The sequence below is a fragment of the Vidua chalybeata genome, chromosome Z (assembly GCF_026979565.1).
Source record: "Vidua chalybeata isolate OUT-0048 chromosome Z, bVidCha1 merged haplotype, whole genome shotgun sequence".
Classification (NCBI taxonomy): domain Eukaryota; kingdom Metazoa; phylum Chordata; class Aves; order Passeriformes; family Viduidae; genus Vidua; species Vidua chalybeata.
This window is the reverse complement of record NC_071570.1, coordinates 52919206-52942821: the sequence shown is the minus strand read 5'-3', so window position 1 is coordinate 52942821 and position 23616 is coordinate 52919206. Positions and strand designations below refer to the sequence as shown.

The window sequence follows — 23616 nt, the reverse complement described above, 5'->3', positions numbered from 1 at the left end:
AGAATAGCATCATCTGAAAGTACTCGAAATGGGGTAGTAATGATTGTATTTTTCTCAGAAGTGATGTGGGATGGGCTGCTGACACTAATACTTGTTTTAACAGAGCTTCTGGGAAAACAACATACTTCTGCTTTCTCTACACAACAAGGCATTTACTTTGTGTCTGTAAAAATGTTTGTTGTAAATAGCATAGAGAAAATTATAAACTTCTGTTTATAATGAATCATTCTAGACAGTTTCCTTTAAATGTCCAACTGCCATATGTTCAAGAAAGAAAATTGGGATCTCTTAGCCAATGACTCAAGCTACTGCAATTTGCAGCTGGTGGCAAGGCAAAGAAATAATTTTTAGGAAAAGATGAATATGTGGCAGTGTTTAAGACTATCATTGATCAAAAAACCCACAAAGAACGTTGCCAGAGTTCCTAGTTCTTTAGCTTTTGGTGCTTGCTGAACAGCAGATGTGCTCAACATAGCTCTCAGCTGCAGGACGCTTAGCATTGGAAGGTGTATAAACCTCAGTTCATCTCTTCCTTGCTGTCCCTTTAGCCAGCTGTATTTCTGTTAACACCTGCAGGCATCCTTAGAAATAGGGTGGAGGAATACCATGTAATAATCCCTCTTAAGATTGCAGCAGCTTCCCTTTTAATAGTTACAGGATCTTTTCAATATTTGTGAAAAGAGGCAAAATACAATTTAGCAGAGGCACAAACATCTGGCTGTTAGGATAAACAGAGCAGAGGTGCCATACAGAGCAGAAAAGAAAACATGCTTCTGCTGGGCCCAGTAAGGAATATGCTGTAGAATATGTCTGGTGCTGTAGTATGTATATCTAGTTTCACAAAGAAAAATAATAACAATTCTACTATTGATGATAATAATAATAAAGAAGAAACAGGTATTTCTGTCAGCAAATTGCCTTTTCCAAAGAAAGAATTGGCACTAACATCAGGATACCTCAGCAGAAAGGGATTAAGGAGTCAAGTATAAATTTGAGAAATCTGTTTCTAATCCTTAAGTGTGGAAGTGCATACTTACTCTTTTGAGAAGGCATAATAATAAACTTAATTAACAATGGCCTAACAGTCAGACTGTATTTAAGTGGTGGTCTGGGCAGAGTTGCTTTACTAGGACTCCTGGTGTTTCCTGACTATTTATTACTGCTGCTCCCCTTCACTGCTTTGAACCAGGTGGATACTGACATAGGTAACAGAAAGACGAACCACGAAAAGGGACTGCAGTGAACTGCTCTGTAGTTTAACTGAAGTGTGGTAGATTAGCACAATTCAAGTAGGTGTATATGTGCAGTAACTGCTAATTACTTTATATAGCAAACAGGCTGGCTTTACTCAGCCTGACATGCAACTTCATAAAAATGATAGTAACATTCAGTTTGTCTGCAGTCACTCAGCAAAATCCAAAAGGTTTCTTAGTAATAAACTTCTGAGCTGCTAACAATTACCCTTTAAAATTGTTTTTGATGCTTTGAAGCAACCTTTTAACCCATCTCAGATCACTGAACTGAGACACAGAGTAATTTCAGTGGAACATGTACACTCTTCTCCAGGGCACTCTTGGAAAGGTGAAGAACCTATCTGAATTTTTCCCAAAAAAGTTGGGTTTCCTGCATGAGGAGATTCAAGAAAGCCCAAAGAAGTGCCAGAGTTATCCATATGTATCCCTACAGTTACGGTATGGATAGTCACCATGGATCCCAAAATATTTCCCTATTTAAATCTGAATGTTTCTTGTGTTGTTTTGTGTGCTGCAGCTCCTGCTGCACGTGGCATGGTGTGAGCAGCTTCACAGCAAGATAGTGGTTTCGTCCAGCAACGTGGAGGAAAGATGGTACAGCATCTCTCCTGGGCAGAGCATTTGGAGCTGTCTTGTAGTTTATTTGAGCAGGATGATGAGTGTGTGACATGAGAGGAATCCAGCGTAAGCATGGTGATGTAATTCCCATGTTTTTTGGTACTCTTTTTAATTAGAAGTAACTTTGACTATGAAGGACTTGTATCTAAGTTCCTGTAGTGCCTGGCTCTGAGTAATCCTGTTCCTCAAAAGGAGATGTGAAAATCATTATAGGGGAGGTCTTGGTTCAGTGAAGGCTTTTCACCTAGAGTTAAACCCTTTGTCAATATCTGCTATCTTATGATGAGGGATGGGGAGTACCTAGCAGAAGAAGCCATGCCTGAGAGATACTTTGAGAAGGTGCCACACCTGCCTTTTTGGTGCTTGGTCACTAAAATATTGCCAGGTGAGGCATAAGGCGCATTGTGCTTATGTGCAGGCACTCAAACACTTGCACAAGCATCTAGGAGAACTGCCCACCATGCCCATCTTTTGTTGCCCTCAGCTGATCAACTAAATGAGAGAATTTCAGTGGATGGTGTAAGCCTAGTGGGGAACTAGAGATGCAAGTAGTCAGATACCTCTAAACTGTAGGTAACTGAGGGATGTGTATGTGCTGTGCTTTTCTTTCTTCTCTCTACTTTCTTACCCTGAGTGGCAGCTGTGGAGATTAAGCCTCTGTTAGAGAATCCGCTTCAGCCTCAAAACCATTTTCCACTTCAGTTTTTCTCTAATAAAGACCTATGTTTAGGAAGCTTCTCAGGTTCAGCCATAGCCTGCAGATACTTTTTGTGTGGTGGGAAGAGAAGTAGAAACTTTGGGGCAAGATATTTTGTGGTCATTGCAAAATTTTTAATGCCTAGTATGCATGTACAGAAAAAGGATCAGATATAATAACATATGTATGAACTCCCTTTTAAAATCAGAATTTTGAGACAGGCTAGAGCAGAAATGTTCATGGAAGATGCTGTTTCCTTACCCCTTTATAGGCAAGTATGAAAAAAAGAAAGTTAATAATTTTCTCCCAGGATTCCCCAGGAGTGCCTTAACAACATATCAACCCAGTTAATTTGCCCTCTGCTTTCTTACTCCCTCCCTAGTAGAGGATGCCTATGAAGTGAGAGAGTGAGGGAATCTTTGAGATGCACTTTATTTACTGTTTGCTTGTTTGTGGTTTTGCGTATTTGCATTGCTCACCTGATGCTCAAGAAGAGCAAAGAAGCCCACATTCCACCTGGAGTGGTAATGAGGCTCTGTATTACTAGAGGGATCTTTTTTTGGATGTACTTCGGCAATCCCCTGAGTCCAGCACTGACTAGTTTCCTAAAACAGTCTGTCCTGCTGAAATATCTTACTTTGAATTTTTTTTCTCTGCAGCATCTCTAAGTAAAAAGTAAATGTGTATTTGTAGATTTGGGATGCTGTAGCCTTCATATAAATACACACATGTATAATAAGTGTGTATATATATTATATATGATTGAGATATATATATGTACACATGTAATACAAAGCTTGGAGTCAATGATTTTGAAGGTCTCTTCCAACATTAATGTTTTTCTCATCTGTGATAATGAAAATTGTTGGGCCTTGCATCCAGAACGAACAGTCCTGCTTGAAGAGATCCCCTTTCTTAAATGGAAATCCCCAAAACCTTCAATTTGCATTGTTTTCCAGGCGAAGGGGAGTGGAAGGATCTCTTTTCAGCCATTAGGCTTGTCCACAGATTTGGGCATCCTGTGGTGTGAGTATCCCTGGAGAAGATACAAGTTGGGCAGACATCTGAGAAGCTTCATGCTTCCCCCATTATGTACATCCATCCAAGGCAATTACTAGTGTAAGGACAAAGTCCTTAATCAGCAAATATCTGACCCTTAATCAGGCCTTTCATTTTTGCCACATGTTTTTTACCCACTGGGCCTAATTGGCAGGGTGTCAGTAGTTTCAAGTCTCTCCTGCTGAGCAATCTAAGCAGTCACACATGGGTGCAACTGGGCAGCTCAGGACCTATTGTTAGCCCCTGCTTTGGAAGCAGGATTCCTGTTTATCTGTGGAGCAAGTCCTGATGCAACCCAGAGAAGAACCTGTGCTCACAGAAACCCCCCCTTCAATCTCTGGTAGGGTGTTATAAAGAGGATGGATTCCCAGCCTCATCACTGCTCAGTTTAAATTAAGCTAAAATTAAGCTTAAATTAATGAGAAACTAATCATGCTGGGTTTTTCAACACTGATCAGAAATGGAAAAGCCTGGCATGGGGAGTTCTTGTAAAAATACCTCTGCAGTGTTGGCTCACTACTACTTTCAAGAATAAATGATGTTGATTTTTACAGGAGATTTCAAGGCTGCTCTCTGGTGGCTGCAACTGTCATGACAGTTTTTGAAGGACCAGCTAGGGTTTTCCTTTATTTCAGCAACAGGTTTCCTGAAAATCAGCATGATCCTTCTGATTATTTCACTTATTTTTAAGGGATTTGCAGTGGGTATTTTTCTCTTTTCATGATTTTTTTTTTTTTTTACATTCATTGAAGTGTCTTATTTCAAAGAGTTGATGATGGTCTCGTGGAAAAGGAAATGCGATTTTGGTTCAGCATTTCTTTCTCCTGTCACAGCTGAGAACCCCCACGTATCATTCCCATGACCTGCTACTGTCATCCTCATTCTTCCCAGCAGGACATGATGGATGGTTCACTCCAAGTCAGTGATGAGAAAGGCAGGCTGTCCTTCCCAAAGAAGCATGAGTTGTCCACCTGTGAGCCCTCCTACAGCTTACAGCAGCAGTCTCTTGTCCTGGTGTGCTTTTTACCTGCCTTTGGGGTCACTCTGCTCAAAACAGTGACCTTCCATGGAGTGTAATGGACTCAGCCAGAGAGCAAAATGAGTTCTCTCTGGCTTCCCTTCAACCAGGAGGGAATTCAAAGGCCCTATCTGAACCAAGAGTTTATAGGACAGAGACCTGATCCTACTCTGCCACAGGAGCACTCTGTGCAACCTGCAGGAAACTGCTGCAGGGAAGAGCAGGGCTGGGGATTGACCCAAAGCCTTTTTCCTTACAAAGCAGACAAAAAGCACTGGAAAAAGAGAAGGCAGCTGTGTTAACAAGATGCCTTCTTTGGATGTCTCGTGCGTGGTCCCTGTGTGTTGCATTGGCTGAGTGAGAAAAAAATCATCTTGTGGTTTTCCAAAATCTTACAAACATCTCCAAATCACAGAAATATATTCTCTAGGAGGAAATGGAGGTATTTCAAGCAGGTACTTTTATAAACAGTGGTTTTGTAAAAAGATTTTGTAGTGTTTTGGTGTAGTAGGTTACAGGAAGAGGGAGAATGTTTTTTAAAGTCCATGGCCATCCTGATTTACCAGATTGTTTCATAGACTTCATTCCAAACTGTTTCTTCATTCAAAATCTGCTGAAAATACTTCTCCAGCTGTCATCTTTGGTAAGCAATTTGTGAGTCCTCAGCTTAGAAAGGGTCATTCTTTTTCATGTCATTGCAGGGAAGATTGAGAAGATCAAGCCTCCTCCATCCCCCACCACAGAAGGCCCTGCTTCACAGTTGGACCCTCCATCTGAGGAGTCTGCAGGAGCCCAGCGCCCCAAGAACCTGATGCAGACCCTCATGGAGGATTATGAAACACACAAAACCAAGAGACGAGAAAGGATGGACGACAGTGCGGTAAGCGTGGTTCTCCCTCTCCCTTTTTGCCCTGTGATAGAGACCATGACTTGCAAGAACCAACAGACACTGAAACAGGTTATTTCACCAGAATCTGATCAGATCACCTTGCAAGTGGGTAAGGATTTTAACACATTGCAAGGGGCAGGTGTTCAAAATGGAAGGATGCAGGCCAGTGAAGAGGATGAGTGTGTCACTGCAAGTATTAAAGGCAACTCATATTATGTTTAATTTTCATTAATTATGTTAACTAATAATAAGAGCAGTGTGTAGCTACTCTGTAATTGGCAGGTTCTGTTAATTCACACATCACCAAGACCCTCCAGTGGGTTATTTCAGTGGCATGTTGAAATTTGTGGATCAAGCATGTATTCACACCTGTGAATACATGTGATTTGTAGACCACCCCCCACCCTGCAAAATCCAATCCCAAGTGTGTTCAGTCTTCACTGTAAGATGATAACTTCCCCAGAAACCACCAGTTGTGGAACTAGACTGGGAGGGTTTCAGAAGTTAACTTGGATCCTTCAACAGCTAGCATGTTGTTGCTAGATTTGTTGTCTTCCTTCCACACGAGCAGTAGTAGAGTTTATCTGAATTAAGGTGTTCTTTATTAGAGACACTAATAAGAAGAGCTACAGATTTTGTAACTGGAAGTATCAAAATTCAGGAAAATCTCTTTTTCCTAAGAGAGCTGTTTCTTACTCAGAGCCATTATTACTGTGCAATGAGTGAAGAAGATAGTAAGATACAAGTTCAGTGCCAGACTCCTTATAAGGACACAGTGTTTGCTGAAGCAGCCAAAGATGTCTGAACAATGCCAAGTATGCTCCAACAAACTGCTTTCTAGTAATGTTCACTAAAAGCAGGTTCTTATTAGGGGTATAGATGTAAGTGAAGGTTTGTAACACGAATACTGCACCAGTGTGGCAGCTTTTAATCAATAATTGTGAATATTGCACAGTAACAAAAGGCAGTAAAAATCAGAAGGAATGGACAATGGAGGGGTCTTGTTGAACTGTTGTTGGCTAACTAAAAATGCAGATAGATTTGTTTCCAGTGCACACCAGAAAATTTCTGGTCCCTTATTCTACTGAGGCCACTGAAAAACAAGGTTCTGTTGTCCATCAGACTTCTACAGCAAATAGAAAAACAGTTTGTGCACAGGAGCATGTCTCATTCTGGCAGTGGCATCTTGGGGGCCCATCTTAAGAAGGAGCCACTCTCTGGTTTCCTCTCCCTCCCCAAAGCACCCAGTGAAATGGAGTAGTCCCACCTGCTCTGGTGAGTGCTGTTTCCTGCCATCTCCCCAAAGCATCTGTCCCTGAAGGTGCTCAGAGGCTTTCAGGGCAACTCTCATGACCTTTGCAAAAGCTGATAGGAACATTAAAAAGAGTTGGGTATAAAACACCCACTGTGCAAACCAGCACTAGAGTCCCATACTGAGACCATCAGCCTGGTGGCTGGAAACTTCAGAGCAGCTGCTCTGCTAATAGGGTGGCACTCAGCTTGGGTGAGTACTCACCCTGTGCTCTTCCTCTACCCCTGTTAAGAGTGAAGGTGACCTGGCCAGCCCGTGAAGTGGTGGCTTGTGGCTGGAATCTTAGGTCCTGCTCATTTATTGACCTGAGCACAGTTCCTCAAGTGCTTGCAGAGCTGCACATGTGCTCCCTGGAAGGTAGACTGGCCACAGTTACCTAGTCTCTGCTACAGTTTGAAGTGATGTCGTGTCCAGAGTGCTGGTCAGTGGTCTGGGCAGTATCTGACCCCAGAGGTGCGCTCTGGCTGCCATCTCAGCTCTCCACTGCCGCTAAAGCTGCCCAGGCACTGATGACCCAAAGATGCACTGCCAGAGAATTGGTACCACTTAGACAACCTGTGAGATAGATCTTCTTCTTGCATGAATTTTCAAGGCTTCAGTGAATTTGCAAAGTTCCAGTGCACACCACAGTCCCACAGTGTTGAGGTTCATTGTCATTCTCCTTTTCTGTAAGCCCACTGCATAAAGCCAAACAAGATTTTTTGCTGCTGCCCACCCAAAATCCTATTAGAGGTTTGTGTCCTGCAGAGCCCAAAGAGAACTTCCTGAGATCAGCAGAAGTGTTTTGTTTCTTTTCCATGGCTTTTTCTGCTCTCCTTTGGTAAACAACTCTGCCATTGACAAGGGAAAGATAATTTTAATAAGAAGTGCTGCACTTGTACCACTGTCAGTTTGAGTGAATATTTTACAGTCCAGGCTAAGCAACTATTTATTTAAAAATCAAATAGCTTTAATTTGTCAGCAGAGAGCATTTGAACAGTGTTCTCAACAAAAAGGGTTTCTGTAACTAAAGAAACAAAATAGCCAATCACTGCTCTATTTTTAAAAATGCATTAAATACAGCAGGAGAAGGAGCATAACTAACAACCAGACAGGCAGCTGCTACTTGGAGTATTATGTCATGAGAGCTGAATGTGGCCCAGCATTGCTCTTTGTGAGTGAGGAGAACCAGAGACTTCCTCAAGTACTGGAAGCAGTCAGGTTGCCTGGCAGAGCAGCCATGGTCTCCTGAATGGAGAGATTTCATGTCCATGGAAAAGTTTCATGTCCATGGGAACTCCCTTTTGTGCTGAGCACACCCGCAGTAGTGATGTACAGAGATCCACTTTTGCCCTGCATTAGACACAACAAAAGACAGGAGGGTGGTTTCAGTAGGGCATTTACCCTCTGTAGTCTTTCCTTCAGGCATCACCACCTTCTGTTTCATGTCTGGCTTCAGTGGCTTTAGTGGCTACAATGTGGCATCTCTGGTCAAGGCTTGTGGGTTATGCCTTTCAGAAAGAGAGGGCAAATCAAGTGCATCTTGGAAGAGCTGTGCTGTTCAGGAATGGGGTCAGTTTCTTCCAGAGGATGTTGAAGTACAGGTTTCAGCAGATGAGTGAAAGAGAAAAAGCAGCAGCAAGGAAATAGGTCAAGCACTGATGGTAAACAAAACTGAGACTGACCAAGCAACACCATTAAAATAACACCAAACTGGCTAATATTTACTTTTTTATTTTTTATGACACTAAGTTGCTTGAAGTTTTATACTGTGGAATGTGCCAGTTCTTGGAATTTCTGTAATTTGTTCTTGTTTCCTAGTTATAACATGTTTGTTCAATGTACTAATGTTGGTCTTTTCCCTTTCTACCAGTACACCTGTAAATTACTGTCTAGCAGGGTTACTTCTGAGGTACTTTTCAAGTGCTTGTTTATTTTTGCTTCTTCTTGCATGGTGATTCCAAGTGCATGTTGCTGCAGTTGTCATTTTCATAGTGTGTGCCAGTGCCATTTCGTATTAAAAAATGTGTGTGATTTTCCCTTATATCTTTCATCAGCAAATATTTGTGTGGCTGGTTTTCTAGCCCTTGGATTCTAGTTACACTTTTTGCCATGGGAGGAGTTGTAATTAAAGGGATGGGAGCTGTTGCCTTGGGCTGGAGCATTCCTGAGGTGAGAAATGAGAACTTCTCCTTAATCCCTCTTACCATTTAGTTGGCAAAGGTAAACCTGGGTTTGAGCATCTTCAGATGCTGCCTGAAACTTCTGTGGCTTTCCTTTGTCTCTGATTACAATGTATTTAATACTATCAAAATCTCTAGTATCTTGTAAAAAAAAACCTTCACACCATCCTTTCATACGTGGAACAGTCAGATCTGAGTGCATGGCCTCAGCCTGTTTCAGGTTGTGAACCTTTCCATGTCCCTGTCTGTTATGATGTGATGACTGATCACAGTCCCACAACTTAGCATCAGTGTTTGTCTCAGGGTGGAATAAACCCAAGTCTGCCATATAAAGGGTATTCACAGCAACACTTGGTATTTTAGCAAAGTAGTAATCGGGACGGTCCTTATACCCCCAAAGCAGGACTTTGCAAAAGCAAGTAATTTTAAGAGCAGATAGTTGATACTAACTACACTTCTGCAATGTTTGTTAATGAGGTGCTCAGTAATATGTATATTTCAAATGCATGTCACTTTCTCTGTAGATTGTGGTAATGACTGATACTCATCAGCACTTTTTTATAAACCTGAACCTTCAATTTTTTCCCTATTCCATAATATATTTGACCACATCAGCTACCTCAAGACAAGTACATGAATATTTTCTGACCTGGAGAGTAAAGCAAAGACAAGTCTATGCCATTACCTATTCATTAAATAACTTAGAGTGGGTTTTATCACACTGATACAAGCCAGTGATTGATCTTTGTGTATTTATAGATAATTAAATCAGTGTAAGAGCAGTATGCTTTCAGAGTCCTGGTTTTAAACAGAGGTTGTGCCTTTTCTCCTCCATAATACATGCACAATATATTGTACATATAATCTTAAGTCAAGATTTGTGAATATTAAGTAGTTAACAGAGTGTTTGATGTTACCTGAGAGGCAGAAGTTCAGGTGTAGTTTTTACAGGCCCAGGACATGGTCTTTTCTGGGAAGAGTTTTGTGTCCACCTTGTGTTATGATAATGATACAAAGAGTAAGGAGCTGGAAAAGAGTCTGTATGAATGGGAAAGGGGCTAGAAATAAAAAAGACTGTAGGACACAGCAATTCCTCACGCAGGTGAAGGAATGTTCTCTGGCTATTCCCCAGCGTCCAACCTCAGACTGAAGAAACAATGTGATTCTCACTGGAAATCTTCAGCTGAAACTAGGCAGGTTGTTTCAGACACAGCAGCAAGACTCAAGGCATGATATGCCCCTACTCTCTAGTAACCCGACAGCTGACCTGTTTCTCCTGTTCACCAGAGCCTTCCAAAATGCATTCTGGTGCAGGCAGGTGGCTCAGTTTTAATCATTGTTGGCAGCACAGTAGCTGTGCCAGCTGTGCTTGCACTGGCTTAGGAGCAGGGGCATCCATGCAGTCATCCTGACAGCTCCTCTCTGGAAAGCAGAAAACAGCCTCCCAGCAAGGCACAGTAACTGCTGAAGTTCAGCTACCACAGCAACTGCATCCTGCTTCATTAGGGTGATATGTTGCATCTCCCCCAGATTCCTGCAGTCTGTACTAAAAGCACATCCCACTGCTTTTTAAAGAGATTTATGTTCATGTCCCTATATAGGATATTTTTATCCTCAAAACCTTCTGCTTTTGGCCTTACAGCTATACATATATTCAAATGTACACTTCAGTTTCCTTAATACCAGTCATACTGTAGCAGGTAACTTCAGTAAGGTGACATTTATGCAACATTAAAGGCTACTGCTGAAAATTTTTGTGTTACAAAACAAGATGAACATACTAGATTTGATGGCATGGGGCACATAGTTCATGTTTTAATACTGAGAATCAGCAATTTAATACTGCCACTGTCTTGTCTCAAGTAAACACATTTTAATCTCAGATACCCAGCTCCTCACTGTGTTTACTAGCAGTCTGGGTATTCAGTAAACAGCATTAAGTGGGTACAGTAAAGAAAATACCTTCATGCTGGAGAAACAGATGTTCTCTCAGTAGTTCCAGTTTTATTTAAAGCATTTAGTTTATCATTCCTGAGCAGGAATGCTCACATCTGCAGGAGCAGGCAGCCTGATCCCTGCATTTGTGCTTCCATCTCTTTATGCACACTGTGCTCCATGAATGTGTTTTCTGCAGCAACTTTACCACATAGTACTCACAGATTTTAGACATGCAGACCTTTGCATTTTCTGTTTTCTTTTCTTCTTTTAGTTCTTCCAGATTCAGATGGGAAGAATCAGTTAAGTATTAAACGTCAGAAAAATTGTTTTGCTTCTACATCAGTTTTACTACTACTGTTCAACAAAAATTGTCATGTACTATATAGCAGTCAGTTTTATGACTACTCAAAAAACACCACTATTTCAGTGGTTGTGATAAATATGGGCTAAAGAATATATATATATATATATATTGCTTACTATTGTTGTCAGTAAGAGAGCAGTTATTATAGCTGTAAGCTGTGTACTGGATTTGTTAAATCTGATCATGGGAAACTCAGTATGACAATAGAAACTCTCCATCTCTAGGATGGATAGAAAAATTATTCATACACCACCTAAAAGTGGCAGCTGTTTCAAATTTCTTTTCCCCAAGATCCTCAAAAAATTAATTAAATCTTCAAGGAAAGAACCTTCTGCAATTCTTAGTGAGACCTTGAGCTGCAATGACAAGATCCAGAAAGACATTTTCTGCAGTGAGGTGAAGAGCAGTTCTTACAGCCCTACATATCTTTTGGCTTTCCCTCACACCTACTTCTGCTCTCCACTTTCTTCCTCTTCTACTACAGCTGGTATTCAAATCACCTCTGCCAAATAAGACATTTTATGTAACATTGCTTTTTTCCCTAGTGTGGCCTTTTCATTAGGACATAGTTTACAGGCTGAAGTAGCCTAAGCTTAAGTGAAGCTTCTGCTTCCTGATCTTCCTGCTGTGTGAAGTTCTGGCTCTGGCTGCCGTAGGACAGATACCTTGAACACCAAGACTGGCCCTGCCTGCACCCACTCAGCTGATGCAGGGCATTATCAAGGAGGGTGCTTGTAAAGCATTGAGATAGCAATTTTGACTTGCTATGGAGAGCCTGGGTGTGCTGCACTTATTATGGGTCTAGAGTCAGCCCTGTTACCAGCCAAATTTATTTTAAAATTGAGATAGTTGGCTATTTTTAGGCAAGCAGTTTCCTGGGTCATGATTTCAGTGCTTTATTGAGGAGTCCCAATTTCCCATTCAAGTCGTTCCAGTTGCATGCTATAATTATGCCACTGTTTCCTCTAGAGGGTCTAACACTGTCACAGCCTTGTAAAAACAAGGGTTGTTTTAGGTCAAACACTCTTTTCAATAGATCAGAAGAATAATTCTGGAATAACTATTCAAAAGTCTCTTTAGTTTATATGCTGTACTATTTAGTGTTAATACTGAGCCAGACTTGCTTTCCTGCAAGGTGCAAGTCCACATGCTATGCCCTCATGGTACCTCTGATATGAATCTGGATACAGTTTTGCTTGGAGAGCCAGCAGCATTTGTAGAAGCCAACAAACTTTGGGGTAGATGTGCAGACCGGGGATAAACGGAAGAAACCCTACTGCCATCTTTTAAGACAAATAGAAGCTGACTGATCCAAAGCAGGAGTCTTCAAAGTTTAAGTGTCTTGACTGTTGCAACCCATCACCAGAGACTCTCACAATACTGTGATGTCCAGCAAAGAAGCTGCTGATTTCAGACTGTTCTAAACGATGTAAAATCCATTTCATTTTCAGCTGGCATATTTTTGCAGGCCAAATTCCACAGACCTTATTTTAAAATGTAGTGGCAGTTTTAGTTTGAAATTTATGCTGAATGATGCACTGATACCCACTCCCAGTTTTGCTTCTCCATTGTTCAGTTTGGAATGTCTTTTTTTGGTTTAGGCATTCTGCAGTGGGAGTAACTCTAGTACACAGCTTATAGGCTGATGTCTCAGACCTATTTTTTTCCTACTGATTTTTTTTCTTTTATTTACTTTTAAAAAAATTAATTGGTAGGTTTATGAGCACATTTGCCCTTCCGCTAGGAAAAACAGAAACCATTCAGCCCTGGTCCCTCCTTCTGGTGGTTGTTTTGCAAAAAAAGGAGACATGATTTTGAGCAAAATTTCAGAACAAAATCCTTCTGGTGGACCTGGACTAACTTTGCAGCCATGGTCAGTGCTGTGAATGAGATGGAGCTTTTGTTAAAATTCATCTCAGTTGGCCAGATTTTGTCATTTGTTCTTTGGCTCGTTTAGAATCATAGTTAAAAGAAACTCAGAGGGCAAAGAAATACTAACTCTGGCAAAACTCTCTCCTATCTTCAGCTCCTGAATGAAGGTCTAGAGGTTACAATTGGCATAAATGCAGTAGTGCATTCTCATTCCCATAAGCAAGGTTACGGTGGCCTGTAATTTCAGATGGAGTTCAGAGCTGATTTTCTGATACTGCCTGTGCAGGAGCCTAGCACCTATGTACTCTTCCAACCACAGCTTGTGACAAGCTGGAAGAAGAATTTCTTTAGTCTTTAATTATTTACTTTTGTTCTAGTCAAGGCTTAAATCCTCACTGCACGTGACTTTCTTCACAGAAGAATAAAATATCATCATCCTATCTCAAAAGGTCATCTACTCTTCTGCAGTCAGAGAGTGTGCAGAGCAGCTTGCAGGAAGCATTAGGGACGAGGATGGCCAGTATTGCTTCAGTGAAAAGTCACGTATTTGTTGTGGGATTTTTTTTAACTGACATAAAAAGCTTCAAAAGTTTGCTTCTTTGGCAGGGATGGTTAAAACACACTGAGGGCAATTGACATTGTCAGCTCTGTAGTGTCATCATGGAGCTGTTATTCAGTGTTGGTCAGAAAAGAACATTGTCATGTGCTTCTGTAAGAAGGCTCCAGACCTCTTTATATCTCACTCTGCTGTGTGGAAAACACCCACAGCTCTGCATTATCTGCTGAGGAGTACCTCAGACACGTCACAATAATGCCTTTTGGTGTTGTCTTGTTTTCTTTTTGCCTTTCTCAAAACACATGTCAAAACTGTTTCTTTTAGTTAATTGTTAATGTGTGCGAATATGTATAAATAGATACATAGTATGTGCATATACCTGTGTGTATGATGTGTGCATATGAAATACATTTAAATGTATCGGGCCCATCGCGTACCAGGCTTTGTAGGCCTTCCTCATGTAAATCTCCTTTCACATGTATGTGGAATGATTTTTCACTCCAGGAGCACTTGGATCACAGTGTGCCGTAGCTGCAGCCCCACGACCATGAGAAGGGGCAGGGGCAGGGTCAGGGGCTGGGGGCAGGCGCTGCCTAGTCCTGCCTGAGAGGGTGATGTGCTGAAATAGGCAGCTCTCCGCTTTCTGGGCCTCATGTGCAGCTGCAGGGTGGTTGCTGGCTCCTGGTACTCAAGGTGTGCAGTTTTAGTTTGAAATTAAACTAAATTTGGCCCTGGGGAGAGGGCCGAGAGCTGGATGCTGCCAGAGAACTCCTATCACTTCTGTCCTCCTGTGGTGTGGCTTTGCTCCTGTGTAGCACCCCCCCACTTCCACATCAGCGAGTGTTTCCATCGCATGTCTTCCTTTTCTGCACAGGGTGTAGCACTGGAGCCCTGTGGGGAGGGCTGGACTGGCTGGTCCCTGCCCACCTGGCTGGTATCTGCTTGCCTGGGTGCACAATGTGGGACACCCTGAGGACAGGTCCAGCTGAGTGACATCCTGTGCTTTCCTTTTCTCTCTTGACCAGGTCCTCGAGGCAACCAGGGTGAACCGCAGGAAGAGTGCTCTGGCATTGCGCTGGGAAGCTGGCATTTATGCCAACCGAGAGGAGGACGAGTAAACACACTGCAATGTGAAGACAGCAACCAGGCACGCCGGAACCAAAAAAAAAAGAGAAAGGAAGAAAAAAAAAAAAAAACCACCACAATCACAAAAACCCACCATGAAAGCAGCACCATTTTAGCCCAATATTTATTAAATATACAACAAACTCGATGCACGTAGACACAGAAATGATCCAGCTCCTGGCAATCCTACAACTACAGGAAAAACACACCTAGAAAACAGCCCCTTCTTCTTCCCTCCATCTCCCGTCTGAAATAATGCAATGGAGAGGGTGCAGGGGGTGGGAGCCCTTGGGGGTGGGCACAAGAGGGTGACTGTGCCCATGGACCAGATAGGCTGCAGGCATCTGTCAGGAAGTCATTCATGGAGGAGTCTGTGGCCAGGGCTCACACCTGTATTTCTCACTGACTGAATTGCCAGCCCTGCTTTCCCCCAGGACCACGGTCCACCCAGCAGCTCCTGTCAGAACTTCCTACAATTCCTTCGCCTCCCACAGCCACTGCACAAGACCATCAGCATTAATTCGGCATACTGTTATCCAGCCACAAAACACAAAGATACTGCCCTCTGTTCTGTTTCTTTGAGGAGACTGAAGGGTTGGGTTTGGGATTGGGTTGGTTTTGGGGATGTGGGTTCTGCTCCCCTTTCTAGTAATTTATCTGTTTAAAACAAGAAAAACCCAACAAACAGAGAGGCAGTTACTGCAAATGTACAATCCAGCATACTCAAACAGTCCTTGTGTTGCAAACACAAGCCATCACAATTTAGGAGTGGAATAGATGGGGATGAGAGCTAAGCCAAATGGATTACCTTAGCTTTAGGATACTATATGCTTGCAATATCACCTGAACTCCAGGTTCTCAGAGCATATTTACGCAACAAAGTTTCAAAGTACAAAATCTGTATTTAGCGGATGACAACTATTTTTTGATGGTGGGGTGGGAAAGAATGGCATGTGTGTAAAATCTTTGAAGATGGATAATTTGAAGTAGAAAGGTAGTGAGAAAGGGATGCAAATAAAGGACATTTAATTTTTAAATGAGGCAATAAATGAACTAAGCCAGATTCTGGTCTAGAAAGAGGTATGAAATAAAGAAGAAAGAGAGTTATGTCTTCAACTATATTTATACAACTTAAAAAGCCTTTGAAGTAGAGTGCTTTGTGGAAGTCTTCACGTTTCCAGGCAACAAAAAAGCTAAAGGGCATAAGGAGTTGGAAGGAATGAGCAAGGAAGAACAGACAAGGGAAGAAAATACTATTTTAGCCGTTAAGCCAGTGTTTTCAGTGCTACAAGCAAACCATAGAGCCTTTAGTTATTGCTTAGGCTTGGGATCAGCAGCAGTGAAGGATTAGTGTGGGTGTGTGGGTGTGTGTGGGTGTGTGAGTGAGTGTGTGGGGGAGTGCACGAGGCTGGCATACCATAAAGTGTATGGCAGTGCGTGCACTGATTATTTTCTCCACAGCTGTTTACCAGCTATAGGGGTGATTGCTATTTTTTTTTTTTTCTGAAAGGGGATATAAAAATAAGGCACTGAGTTAATGCAGTATTTGTGATATTAAAATTTGACCCAACATGATATTTGCATGAGTCACAATTGCAAAGTATTGACCAGTTTTGTAAGCTGACAATTAGGAAAAGAAATGTGGTATTTATTCTTGTGCTTTGTATTTCTATGTAGTATAGAGGCTGCGGGTTTACTCTTTCTTATCACCAAGCAATACAATAGGAATATTTTACAACTGGGAACCATAATTTCTGGACTAGAAACCAAAAAGTTTGGGAGATGATGGGAAAAAAACCACCAAACCATTATTCTCTAAAAAAATATTTTTTTATATAATCAGTTATTATTTTGATGGCTTTTAAAAAGTCATCAGTCAGGATACTGTGTCCTCCCTAAGCCTTTCCTTGGTTTCATGACATGCTGTGCTTTTTTATCCTGAAACAGTGAGCTCATTTAAAATGAGTACTGTTACTGTGAACATACTTCTGGTGCTTTTTAAAAATAAACACAGAGCTTGCAACCAAATTATTCACTACCACCGCCACCCTTCAGTTCCTCCAGCATGTGATTTCTGTCCATGGACACTTAGGATTTTCAGGCTTATTTTCAGGGAACTATAGTAAATACATTTATATCTACCCATTGACTCAGTTCTTTCCATTTTCTCTGTAAGTGCTACTGAACTGAAGAAAACCTGCTGAACCAAGAGTTCTCTGTGATGAGGGCAGCAAGCTTATCTCAAGGAGGGGCACCATGGGGATGTTCCATGCCTGTGAAAGAATTATGTATCTAATGAAGTGGACCTGTTTTTCAGGCGTGGTAATCACAGGTGAATCAAGGGTAATTCCCGTCTCAAGGCTGGTTGTTACCATACAGCTGTAGGAAAAGCACCAGCACCAGTGCAGCAGTAGTGAGACCATGTGTCACATAGCTGCAGATGTGAGCTCCACACACCTGTGTCAAGAAGATTCCTGGCCTTTGGGGAGAGCTAAGAGAGACTGGGAAAAAGGAGTTTTCTGAGACTAGGAGATGGCCTCTGTGGTGTGGTGGTCTTGCATTAAATGGCGCTCATCAGCATTTCTCCCAGTATTTGCTCCTAAAACCTGGGTCAGCCCTGGACTGCCTTCCCAGGAATTTGCATCTTTATTTTCTTTAGTCTAGAAGCCTGTTTTTTCCCTCCAGCTTTCTCACTGGAAGCTACTGACAATAATCAACCATCATAAGACATCTTTTCTTGCTTTGTTCTGTGTGATAGAAGCATTTGCTTTCAGCCCCTGCAACAAAAGTATTTCACCCAAGGACAGATAGACTTTTCACCCAGCAGTTTTTCTCTTCCAGAAATTATGGACAGAGTCAGCAGCACATTTAGTGCTGTGGTAACAAGAGTGAGATGCAGTTTACTTGCCTCTGTTACTTCATTTGCATGCTACCAAGCTTAGGTGTTTATAAGTATACGGCAGTAATACATATCTATCTATATATTACTATATCAAATGCAACAAAAGAGCACTATTGCAGAGTTAACTTTGTCTCCACAAAAGAAATGCTCAGATCCTTTCCTGTGGCAAAGACTGGTTTTAATGAAACTGTGTATTGAAAAATAGTTAAGCGTTAGCCTTTGTGATTATAATTGGTTTGAGGTTACAGTGCAGGTTTTCTGAACAATTTGTTTTTAAAGCTGCCGATTTGGGCTTCATCTTGTTCTATACTGACGTTTCTGAGGGAAAATAGAGTAGTATTGACATGTTTGGCAACCAAAAGGTAGCATCTTTGTCATGACTTATCAACCACTTTCAACAATACCTAGCTTTCTGTATGTTAACCACTTAAATGTTATCCTGCTTCTGTTTTATAGTGACTGTGAGGCCTACAATGCAAGTATATAATTATTTTCTCATTAAAATAGAAACCTGTGTTGTGTTTCTATAAAACTGCCTGTTTCTTCATGTTATTGCAGGAAGGTGTGCCCATGAAAGCTGCATGTAGCTGGAAGAAAGTGGCCTGTGTCCTACCTCCCATGGCAGTCAGTCTGTCTCTTCCTGTGGTTTTTGACTTGGTGTCTCTCTCTTTGTCTATAGATGGGAGAGATCTCTCCCCACTTGGTGGTGTCAACTGCAGGAACAAGAGCATCCCTGCATATTTCTTTCCCATTATCATGCTTGTGGAGGTTTGCAGAGGCCAAATCTGATGAATCTCATGACCTTTCTTTCTTGCTTCCTTCACCCCTGCAGGAACCTCACTGTCCTGCATAGCAGAGCACACCCCTTCAGCCAGTTGTCCATTTATCACTCACCTGGCTGCAGCAACCAGCTGCTTGCACATTGGCCTTCATGCCCCCTTCATGGTCAGCTGGACGAGGAGAAATCCCTTCCCATACCCCTGCGAGGAAGCTGCTGCCAGCTTTTCTCTGCAAGAGCTGGGAGGTGCCAGAGCACTGGGTGCACCTCAAAAGGGTCACAGGGAGTTGTTGGGATCTAGCCAGGTTCATGCCAGCCTCTGCCCCTCCCTGTGCCAGGAACAGTCAAGTATTTAATTACAACCGTCTGGGAAGCAGCAGAGGACACTGGTGATTTTGGTGGGAGTTGCCTAGGAACAAGTGCTGCCTCCAGTCCATGATCTCCATTAACACCAGCCCTCTTCTCCTTGTGCAGATAGTATTAGAATGCCTATGGAGAAAATCAGTTGTGGATTTACTTTCCAGTTAGTAAATGGAAATCAAGAAATGGGCTAGATAACAAGCTTGAAAATTTACCCACCAATTCCAATCCCTCTGTCTTTGTAAAAAAAGGTGTTGCTGTCTTCTCAACACAGGAGAGGCTTTCTGTCTTCCTCTGCCTTGCCTTGCTCTGTGCCAGGAAGGATTGGTGTATTGGACTTAGTGGCACGCAGTGGGAAAAGGAAATCCTAGGCATCTTCTTTGGATTTTAAGTGAATTAAAAGTGAAAACTGGACTTTTGCAAGGGAGCATTCAGACATTGCAGAAGTAATTCAATGACACCAGTGGGTGGCAGCAGGTCAGGAATTTCGTGGTTGGTTCTGCTGTTATCAGCTGTTATCTGTTTCAAAACACACTCAGGACATTTAAAGTCCCTGTCACCCCATTGCATAGCTGAAATGGCATGTGCCAAACTTTAGAGTGTTTTTTACAATGTAGGTAAGGACTATAAAAGAGCATTTTATCAATAATTTCTGGCATAGCCCCATAGAAGGTGAAGATATTGCTCCTAATGTAGTTTCAGATGGCTTTAAGAGGCCCCAGAACAATGGGAAAGCAGATGGAGAGGCAAAGAATCTCCTCTACAGAGCTAGGTTTGATGAAACTGCTTTAAAAGGAGGGAGAGCATTCAATACAGTGTTTTCAGTTGTGAATGGGCACAGGAGATTAAAAAAACATACAAATAGGGATCTGTAGTGTAAGGAAAGCAAGTCAGAGCATCACAAGCTGTAACAGGGTGGAGGGACAGGGCTAAGTAGGGACAGAACTACAAATATAAGCATGGATTTCAGCACTAAAGACTTCCATTTCTGTTCTAGCTGCTGAATTGACTGGGGAGCAGTGCAGGAAACTACTAGCAGTCTGCATCCAGCCCTCCACTCCTTCCCAGGCTAAAGGTTGAAAGCATCCCGGTGTTTCACATGGCTCAAGACTGAGATCCAAGAGCTATCCTATTACTTCAGCAATAGCATAGAGGGAAAACAAACAAACAGAACACTAAACAACAAACAAACAGCACTGAAAAATAACCAGAATGCCATCTAGACCTCATGGTCTGCTGCTAGCTCTGGCTGATCACTGATTAATTGGCATCGTGACCCACTGCTTTATCAATGGGGTCTTTAGGAAGAGAGCTTTTGCACTAAGCACTAAATATGGCAAGTAGTGTGAGAGCTCCTGTGTCAGCTCTGCAGTGAATTAAGAATGCTGTGCCACCAGGAGCTGGAAATGATGCAGGCCTTGTTCCAATCTAGAGTGTGGGAGCAGTGGCAAGAAAAATAGATGAAGGAAGAAAAATGTGCAAAGCTATCTTGTCCCATTCTCTGTTACTGCAAACAGCATGGGGAGCATTGTGTGGTGGGGATTTGTGTGGCAGCAGTGACATCTGCAGGGGGGACTGCACTGACTTTAGTGAGAGCTTAATTTCCAAGCACGGACCCTGGAAGTCAGATTCTGGGGGCAGCCAGTACATGAGTGTTGAGTGATGCCCCAGTCCCAGGGCCTGTTCAGTGCCGAGCTCACTGCAGTAGCATGCCTGCCACTAATGCAGGAAGCCCTTCTGCAGCCAGCAGAGGATCAGGAAGAGAGCCATGGCACATCTCACAAGCCTCACATAGGGACACAGTTGGGATGGGGTCCCATGTTGCATCCTATCAGAAAAAGCTGCTGTGCTTAGCATGCAGTGGTCATGCCCCTCCCTCCCTACAGGAGCTCCTGGGGCACACCAGCTCTGCCAGAAAGCCACTGCTGGGAACAACTGCAGGCTCTGTGTTGCCTTGGCAGGCAGCTTGGTGCAGGACCATGGCTGGACACACAGAACACTTGACAAGGGGCCTTACTGCACCAAACTCTTGTAGGGAGACTGTTACTGGCTGAGAAGGTGGATGCAGAGCAGGAGGAAGGACCAGGAGGCTGGAAACTGCTCCACAAAATGGGGAGGATTTCATACTGAGCCGCAGCAGACAGACCAGGGCAATGCTATCCCCAGTGGGGTGTCACTGTGACCCAGAGTGAGCCAGGATGCTTATGTACAAATTACCCCCACAAGTACTTCTTCCTCTTGTAGTATCTGAGAAACCTGAACTTTCTTATATTAAAATGAACATCAAGTCCTCAAGCTGCAAATGAAACACACAAAACCAGGAAAATGTTAACAAAAAACACATGGATAATGACACAACCTTGATGAAACAGCTTTTCACAGGACTCACATAAGGCTTCCAAAGTGTTGCTGGCAACAATGTTGCAGTGTTCAAAATTATTACAGTCATTAGAAAGGGCAAAAGAGGTCTTGGTGAAGCATTATCTCCATGGAGAAAGGTGGAGTTTCCAGATATGCAATGGGAGTTGACTTTCTGGACAGCTTTGTCACCCCCACATTGTGTGGAGGTGGCAGAAAGTATTCAGCCCTATTTAACTGGAGTGAAAGAAGGAAGATGCTAAAGTAGGGCACTTGCTCACTCTCTGAGGCTTGTTTGCTTCTAGAAGCATGGTTTTGGGGTACAGCACCAGCCCAAGGTGGACCCAGACTTTCACAGTATTACCCTTTCCTGCTCGCTGCCATCTCCTTGCCTTCTGCTGTTCCCTTCTGGTTTCCACATGATGCTATTTACCCCCAAAATATGGCTGGTTTTGGGCACCAAGACTAGGTGGTTTCTATGGGCACAGACATACCTCACCTCGCCTACACTGAGCCTTCCTGACTGACCACCACTGCGAGGCCCCATCAGCTTCCAGACAGACTCCCTCCCAGGCTGGTTTCCTCTCCTCAGGTATTTCACTGGATTTATACTTCTTTGCCAAATCATCTCATTATCTATCCCATGGAAGATGGATAAACTGAGAACCATGAGTTAAACCTTAAATGGAGTAAATCCAAATGTACCAAAGTACTTAAATAGCTCTATATATACCTGTAAGGGCCTTGGTCTTTGAGGGCCACACAGGACTCAACTCAGCTGGAAGCTCATGGACTGAGCTTGTGCCAGTGTACTATAAAATGATAAGGATATGTTAGTGGGACTGATTGGAAGGGGTGCTGGGGGAGAGCCACATGAAACAAAATTCTTTTTGTTGTACTGCTCATGCCAAACGGGCATGATTTCTGCTTTTCTATAATGCTGTGTTTGAGGAAAACAACTGCTGAACAGAAGGCAGGCTGAGCTTGTATATGGTGCAGAGGGCAGTTTTCAAAGAAAAATGTAATTTCAAGTTGTGGGACTTGCTGTATAAAAAAGTAAGGTTTAGTAATGCAAGTCAGAGTGGTATAAACAGTGGAAAACAGAAAGATTAATAGGTGAAAATCTTGCTGATGGGAATTTTTCATGGATGAGGCCATTTCAGAAGCAAGCTGAAAGCATGATCAGGCAATATTTCAGCAGGGGTGGAAAGTATACAGCAAAAAGCTCTGGAAACCACAAAAAAACCTCTTGTCAGTTACGGCATAAGTCTTACCTGCTGCCAGATCTGGACTGTGGTGGTACAGGACAAGATTCAGCTCAGCTGTCTTTCTTAGCCACTGTTTGCTGGGTCAGTCTTCAGCAGAAGGGAATCAGGAAATAGCTGAATGATATAATTTTTAAAGAGCCTCACAATTTATTGATGTGAGGACTCGGAGTTTATAAATTAAAATGTATGTCAATATAGTCTGTCTATGCTTTGCTGGGTGTTTCTGAGGAATTTATTATAAACATGCTCAAGCACTAAAGGATCAAAACAGCATTTCAGTACCCCAGTGGACTCTATTTTTCCAATCCTCCTTAATCTTTTGTTCCCTTCCTGTACAGAAATATTAAATCAGCATGGTTTTAAAATATCAGGTGCTCAGTTTATTCTCCAGGCCCTAGGCTGCTCCAGTTATGAGTCCTTGCAGAGGGTGCTCTAAAGTTCATTGCTAGACATGACTTGCTAGCTGCTAATAGTTCCCACTGGCATCTTGGAGGTGATGTCCAACATAAAATCCCTGAAAGTGACAGCTTTTTACCCTTGGAGACTGGTGGTGTGGAAGTACATCACATGTGGCAATGAGAGGCATGGTCCCACATCCCCACACAAAGTCCTGGCCCTGCAGCAGCAGAGACCTCATGCACAGCAAAGCAAGGAGAGCACGGTCCTCTGGAGGGCACATGACATGACCCTCAGCTGTGTCCTGTTGGTCTTCTGCAAACAAGAGTGTCTCAGCTCCTGCAATGACTGGTGTTAGCAGTCTTTCAGGAGGTGAGTATAGCTGGCAGTCCTTTCAAGAGCATCACTGGTTCTAGGCTGGTGACCAAGGTACAAAGCCATGCTGAAATGGGTAAAGTGGCTGGGAGATGTCTCCCCATTGCCCACATGCAGTTAAGCAGGAGCTTTGAAACCATTGCCCAGAAATGCAGAGGTTGTAGTGGGAAAAAGCAGTGCTGCTCTCAACTAGTATGGCCATTTCAGCATCTACACAATGGGGCATAAAAGAAAAGTTTTAGTTCAGGGAAGCCTTGAGTACTCCACCTTGCTGGAATGAAGCATTGAGGAAACAGCAAACACCAGTAACAGCTGC

General features: G+C 42.7%; 1 protein-coding gene across 2 annotated transcripts in view; it reads left to right on the top strand.

Annotated features, from left to right (window-relative positions):
- The window catches only part of LOC128802594 (A-kinase anchor protein 2-like), a 95772-nt gene extending 77492 nt beyond the window's left edge, over positions 1 to 18280 (top strand). The window contains exons 3-5 of one of the 2 annotated variants that reach the window (XM_053969156.1): positions 5347 to 5525; positions 8699 to 8737; positions 14764 to 18280. In XM_053969156.1, coding sequence (XP_053825131.1) covers positions 5347 to 5525; positions 8699 to 8737; positions 14764 to 14856 — 311 coding nt within the window. In that variant the 3' untranslated portion in view covers positions 14857 to 18280. The remainder of the gene's footprint in view (positions 1 to 5346; positions 5526 to 8698; positions 8738 to 14763) is intronic. The other variant, XM_053969155.1, reaches the window with a different exon arrangement.
- Positions 18281 to 23616: the final 5336 nt, after the last annotated feature.